Source organism: Hydra vulgaris, chromosome 15, assembly GCF_038396675.1.
Source record: "Hydra vulgaris chromosome 15, alternate assembly HydraT2T_AEP".
Taxonomy (NCBI): Eukaryota; Metazoa; Cnidaria; class Hydrozoa; order Anthoathecata; family Hydridae; genus Hydra; species Hydra vulgaris.
The window spans coordinates 7,571,811-7,578,977 of record NC_088934.1 but is presented as its reverse complement, the minus strand read 5'-3'; the positions used below and the strand labels follow the sequence as shown (position 1 = coordinate 7,578,977).

The 7,167-nt window shown below is 25.6% G+C and overlaps 1 protein-coding gene across 2 annotated transcripts; it reads right to left on the bottom strand.

Moving 5' to 3' along the window:
- Positions 1-691: 691 nt before the first annotated feature.
- Positions 692-6,501, bottom strand: LOC136072089 (excitatory amino acid transporter 1-like). Of its 2 annotated transcripts, none has more exons than XM_065820344.1 (6): positions 6,298-6,501; positions 5,005-5,233; positions 3,743-3,894; positions 2,708-3,541; positions 1,923-2,327; positions 692-1,682 (listed from the first exon to the last, which is right to left on the bottom strand). In XM_065820344.1, the coding sequence occupies exons 2-6, from the start codon at positions 5,127-5,129 to the stop codon at positions 1,582-1,584; spliced, it is 1,617 nt and encodes a 538-aa protein (XP_065676416.1). In that variant the 5' UTR covers positions 5,130-5,233; positions 6,298-6,501; the 3' UTR covers positions 692-1,581. The 2 variants fall into 2 exon arrangements, with proteins under 2 accessions (XP_065676416.1, XP_065676417.1); XM_065820345.1 differs by lacking the exon at positions 6,298-6,501 and adding an exon at positions 5,381-5,514.
- Positions 6,502-7,167: the final 666 nt, after the last annotated feature.

Here is a 7,167-nt window from a genome sequence, read left to right as displayed (position 1 = left end):
TTTTGAACATCTTCTTTTGAAACCTTATCTCTCGATTTCTTCCCGCACAACGTCTCAGAAATAAAAAAATAAAAAATACAAAAAAAAAAAAAAAAAAATCAAAAATCACAAAAAAATATAAGTAAAAAAAATAAAAAAATAGAAAGTATCTATAAACAGTTGTAAAACTTCTATATTGTAAAACCTTTATATTATATTATTCTGAGATAATGTAATTTTATAAAATGGTAAATATTTATTGTTTTATAAAAAAAAGAAGCTGTTAACATGTTTCGTTTAGCGTTTTCGTCGTCAACGTTGCGTTAAAATACTGAAAGTACTAAACAAAACCCGTTGACGAGCTTGTTCAATGTTTTTCCCTATCCAATATGGAAGCACGTTTTGTGACGAAAACGTGACCCCAAGAATAGGCTTTAAAACATCTGGGTTTAAAGCAAGATGTAGCAAAAGAAAACATATTCCATATACCATAAAATATATAAAGCATACTTTTAAGTTTAAAAATTTATAGCAACCTTAAAAGGTTGCTATAAATTTGCTCACCAATGTGTAAACACCTTTAAAAAAAGCGCAATATTCATTGAAAATAATATTTACTATCTCAGATTTTGTAAACATCATTTTTTTGTTTATGGTCCCTAACTTTGCAAACTTTTTTGTTTTTTTGTTGTTGTTGGAAAAAACAAGGCTGTTTTTAAGCTGCTTAACAACATTAAAAAAAAATTTACACAACATTTTAACACATCGTTATAATATTTATAATATTTACAAACTATATAATCTAAATTTAAGCATTTCGTCATATATTTATATATCAAACCCATTTAAAGTAAAGATATCTATGGCTTTTTATTTAGAGAAGTTATGTTGATCTTTTTTTTATGGCTCATAAAATTTTTCAAACGTAAAGTTTAAATTCGCAATAGACAAGAGTAATTCATATTATAAAATGTTGATAAAGGCAATAGAAGAGAAAATACACCTTTTTATTGAGAAAATCGTAACAATAAGGAAAACACATCTAAAAATAAGTTTAATTCATAAACGGATATTCAAACTTCATCTTGACATATCAAAAAAGTTAAAAATCTTTTAACAAATTATATAAAGATTTATATACATAAATTTATTAAAACCAAATAAAGCAGTCTCCAGCAAAATTATAACTTTTTGCTAAAAATTACAAGGAAAAACGTTGTATAAAATAACCGTTTTTCAAAATTCAAGTTTTTTATGTTTTTTTTTATCAATATTTTTATTTATTTTGTTTATTTATATTGTTCTTTATTAGATTATATTCCATTCAATCGTTTTAATTTATTTTTTCTGACAGAAAATTCAGTTTAATTAGTAATTTAAAATCACTTGTAGTAGAAAGCTACAAATAAAAATTGTTCATTTTTCAAAATAAATTTAATAAGGATTATAGATTATATAAAGATTGGCAAAATATTGAAAAAATAGCATAAAGTTAACTAGAAAAATGCGGAATTATTATATTAAACTATTTTGTCGTAAACTATTTACAAAATAAATTCTATACAAAATAAATCGTATATAGTTTATACAACTAAACGATTATTAAACAGCAACACTTCTGTCGCTTTGGTATGTAGCTTCTGCTGACTCGCTTAAATCTGCGCGTGACAGGTGAGCAACAATACCAGCACCGAAAGCGTCACCTAAGATTTAATATAATTATGATGTAATTTAAACAAGGAATCATATAAATAAAAGGAGCAATTTATTTGAAAAAATCTTGAGAATATTTTATAACTATATTCATAAAAATATAAGAACCTAATTATTTTTAATATTAATAATTTTAAAAAATAATTTAAAACTAAATAATTTATTCCAGAAACGAAGCAATTCGAAATACAGAAAATAAAGATAAAAAAAATACAGAAAACATTACTAACCCAATACGTTAACTGTTGTTCTCAATCTGTCTAGGAACCAATCGACAGCAAATATCAGAGTGACTGAGTCTTCTGGTAAACCAAGAGTTTGAAGAACTACCATCATTGTGACGAGACCTGCTTGTGGAATTCCTGCTGCTCCTATTGATGCTAAAGTTGCGGTCACGCTTACAGCGATATATTGCCCAATACTTAGTTCTAAGCCGGCAGCTTGTGCAATGAAAATGGCAGCAACAGCTTCGTAAAGCGCCGTACCATCCATGTTTACTGTTGCACCAACCGGCAGTACAAAACGCGTAATTCTTTTATCTATTTTGTTATTTTCTTCAAGACATTTAAAAGTTACAGGTAATGTCGCTGAGCTCGAGCTTGTTCCAAATGCTGTAATCAATGCCTGTAGCACACCTGTATACAAAATTTTTTTAATAATCTCTAAAAAATAGAATTTAGAATATTATATTAAAAAAAAAAGAAAAAAGGAACTTCTTCCATTTCTGCTGCTCTTAGTATAGAAAAAAAATTAACAACCTTTTATACTTATTAATTGTTAAATTACACTAATGTCTCAAATACATATTGAAAATTTAACTTTACATCAAACAGTACAACGTCAAACATGTAAAAGGCCTTATAACATAAATACATAAAATCTTAATTTCAAGCAGGATTCAAACTTTTAGAATACAGAATCATTTATTTTATAATAAAAATATTTGTTTATAATGAAAAGAGTTATTTTGAAACTTATTTCAGTAATAGTAAACTCAAACATTTAACAATCTTACCTTTAACAAATGTAAGAGGGTTTTCTCTTGTTACCATAAGATATATTGTAGGTAATATAAAAAATGAGTGAATAACTAATCCAACTATTACAGTAGCCATGTACATGCCTAAACTTTCAAATGTTCCACTAATATTGTTCATTTCTGAAAACTTAACAGCAACTAAGCTGCAAATTCCAACAGGTGAATACCACATTACTACGGTAACTAGTTGCATAATAACATCATTTAATGTTGCCATCCAAGAAACAAACGCCTCTGCCCGAGTTTCCATATTTCCCAAAACTATACCTACAGCTATAGAAAAAACAACTAGACCAAGAATATTTGTTCCTGGAGAAAAATTACCACTACCAGCAATTTTAATATCTCTCCATGTTTCGTAATAAGTTATATTGGTACCGTTAGCTTCCGATGTTTTAAACTCGTAAGTTTTTCTTAGATAATCAGTTAAATTTTTTGGTGCAGAAAAATTTACTTCATGCCTTTTTAAGTCTGCTTTGATTACTTTGACGTTGGTTTGAAACTGTTGAAAAGTTGCTTGAACGAGATTTTCAGGAAAACAATTTCGAATTAAGTCTAGAAATGAGTCTAGCGCGCGAACGTCTTTATTACTTTTTGCTGAAGAACTCGCAACTCCAATACCAGGTTTAATTAAAGCCACCAGCGTAATGCCTAAAAAGACTGCTATTAAAGTCGTCACCATATAATAGATAATGGCTCGCCTACCAATTTTTCCAGACGCCTTTTGATCTAGATCAGCGAGCCCAACAATAAGACTCGAAACGATAAGAGGGAGAATAAGCATCTTTAACATTCGCATTAAAATTTCACCTAAATGTTACACACAAAAATGTTCAGACATCAAAATTGAAAACTTTAATAAATTTAATTGATAAACATCTAATAAAATAGTGGTGATGCAATCTAGTAAATAGCGTATATTATTGATATCATAAATTTAGGAATATTAGATATAAATTTTTTTAACAAAAAAAAAAAAACAACTATAGAAACTATAATTTTAATGGTTACCTGGAAAACCAAGAAATGTGAGAAGTGTAGATTTTTTAGGTTCCTCAAGATTTTGAATTGATTTATTACACGTAAGACCAACCAAAAAGCCCAACAAAACACCAATAATAATAAAGATCATCAGTTTATCTCGTTTCCAAACCTTTACATACCTAAATTTAATCAATTTAATTTAAACTTAGTATTATATTTTATTTTACGATGTAGTCTTCATTAATTACCAATATAAGTTAATAAGTAAATGATATATTTATTTCTAATCGTTATGTTTTAATAAATAAAAAACTAATTGTACATAATAATGTACAGTTAGTTTTTTATTTATTAAAACATAACGATAAGAAATAAATATATCATTTACTTAGTTATCAATTTAATTATTAATTACTTAATTAATCTTAATTTTATCATTTTATTATATAAACTATTTAAGAATTATATATTTAAGATTAAGATCAGGAACCGTGACATGTCTCACGTTTCAAGTGTCTCACGTGCTATGTCTTGCGAATAGTTGTAACAAGTGTTTTCTCTTAAAATTTTTTTAAAAGAAAATGCTTATTACGGTAAAAGGTTAAGCTAGTATGCCAAATGCGCGTCATGCTATTGTTTTTTTGTTTGTTTTTGTTTTGTTTTGTCGATTGAAATTGCTTTAGCAGTTCATGTCCATAGATGTTTAATGCAAAAAGATTCACCTCGCATTTTTGTTTCTACCAGCATTGTATTCTAAAAGGTAAATTTTTAGGGAGAAGAATAAAATTTGAAATCGAGTGTGTCTTTATAAAAAGTTGAAAACTTTTTTGAAGCAAGTTTGCAGCAATAGTTAATGTTACAGTTATTGTAAATTAGAGGAGAAAAAACACTCTATTCTCTATCAAGCATGAAAAAGATTTTTCATAACATTGAATAAACTGAAAAAAATGTCAAATATTTAAGAGACAAAACTAGTGTAGAAAGCTGTAAAAAGAAAATTCTTTACTATAGCCTAATTTTATCATTTTAATTAAGAAATTTTGAAAAAAGATTTAATTAAAAAAGTTTTAAATAATAAATCACACGATAATTTTTTTTTTTTTCAATTTAGTTCTGTTAATTTTTTAAAATGTAAAATATTTTAAAATATGAAATAAATTTTAAATAAAAACAAAATAAAATTTTAACAAATTTAAAAAAAAATTTTTTTTTCTTTAAATTTTGTTAGCTCTTTTTTCATTAATTTTTAATTTTTTTTTCTTTTGTTATGATGACAAATAATAGTCTACCATTTGAGTTTGATGTATGGTTCGCTGTTACTGCGATCTATATCTTTGCATATACTTCCAGGTGGAGTCGGTTCGTTCAGTCTTATTGTTTCACCAGCACTCAGTAAGCCATGACTGGAGGGCATCTCTCAGCTTTTTATAAAAACTTTTTGAGGTTTTATAAATACAGAAGTTCTGAATGAAGATTTGGTTTGCAAAAGATTTCTTTGAATGCGATTCGCTTTGACAACTAAAAAGAAAATAAAAACGCATACAAATAAAATACATTACATTACAGATTCAAAAAAATAAAAATAAAATTGTTTAAATAATATACTTAAACAAAATCTGTTTCTCGCGTTTAAAAATTGTTTAAAAAATAGATAGAGCGATATACTTATCAGTGTACGAAACGATAGGGAATATCGTGAATTTTATGACGAAAATAAAACTAGCGTTTCTTTTTTAAGTTTGAATTGATTATGGTCAAAAGGAATGAGTTATTTTTCTTTTATTACCTCTATATTTAAGTAAAAAAACAACAACTCATGACGCAAACAAAAAACAATTTTAAACTCGTAATTTGACTTACGTTAAGACTGCGTTTTAATGAGTGATAAAAGTGCATTTCCCTTTAATTTGTTTTGCAGAGTGATGAAAAAGTGCAATTATTACTAAATTACAGTTTTTCGATATCCGGACTGTTTTTTAACAAATTATTTTTTAACGTAGTTTCTTAAGATGACAGTATATCAAAGATGTTTCACTTTTTTTACGCAAACTGCGTCAGAACCTATAATTTCGGTTTTTCGCATCAAAAAATATAAACTTCAATAATTTTGTACAACGCTTCTGTGCTAAACTAAACTAAAAGCTTTTTTCTTTGACGCTTTTGTTGGTGAGATAGATAAAAAAAAACATTAGCTAAAAAAACACAGCGTGAAGGCTATTAATAGGCAGCTATATATATATATATATATATATATATATATATATATATATATATACATATATATATATATATATATATATATATATATATATATATATATATATATATATATATATATATATATACACAGTAAATCAAAATATATTCAATATTTATTATACAATAACTATTTCAAATTGAAACATATCTCAAATTATCTCTGTAATTTTATTATCTCTGCAATTCAAAATATTTTAGATAAGCTATAGCTTATATAAAAAAACGTTATGAAATGTTAAACTTTATCATCGACTTGTTTTTTTTTTTTGCCATGTTATTACAATTTTTTTTTGTGAAACATAATTACAACAACAATTTCTTACCTTTGAACTTTATTAGCTTACTTCTGTCTGAAAAAAACTCAATGCTATATTTGAATATTTTTTTTCAGTCTTCATATAGGTTAATTTTTACTAAGGACGCGAATTTAAATTTTAGATTTTTATAGCGTTCTTTCATATCGGGAGTCTCAATGAAATCGTAAAAATAAATTATGAATGATGTTCAATTTATAAAATAGCAACCTCGTTTAATTAAAAGATCTAACTTTTTATATCCCAAACTTTTTAGAAGTATGGTAACTAACTTTGAATAAACTAAAGAGTTTGAGCACGAATGAGTCAACTCGATTAGGTGAAAATATTTTTTTCTTGGAGTTTTTAAAGTATGTACTATCTGAAAACCAACAATTTGAACGATAAATAAAAATTTGAAAAGAATCCAGCTTATATTTTATTAATTTTTTACGCTTGGGAAAATTATTTATATTTAAAAAATGCCTCTTTTATAATTTAATTCTTAAAATTTTTTTTATTAAATATTAATATTTTTCTATTGAAAATTAAAGTCTTGTGATTTGTGACGTAGAACACACCTCCAGTTTGCTTCTAAATTTTGGAGTGACGTTTCTGTGAATGAAAATTTTCGCTAAACGAGTTTCAAAAGTTAAAAGAGCATTCTATTTTTAAATTTTTTTATTTCAAATTTGAAAAGATTTTTTTTAAAAACAAAGTAAACAAATAAAAAAAAAAAAAAAAAAAAAAGTAAACAAGTTTAAAGAAAACTTGATGAATTGAAACTTTATTTTTTTCTTATTATCCTTTGAAATGAAAATGATTTAAATAAGTTAAACTACATTGAGCCAAAAACTAAAAAACGATAAAGCGACTACAAAATTATATAAAGACAAAGTG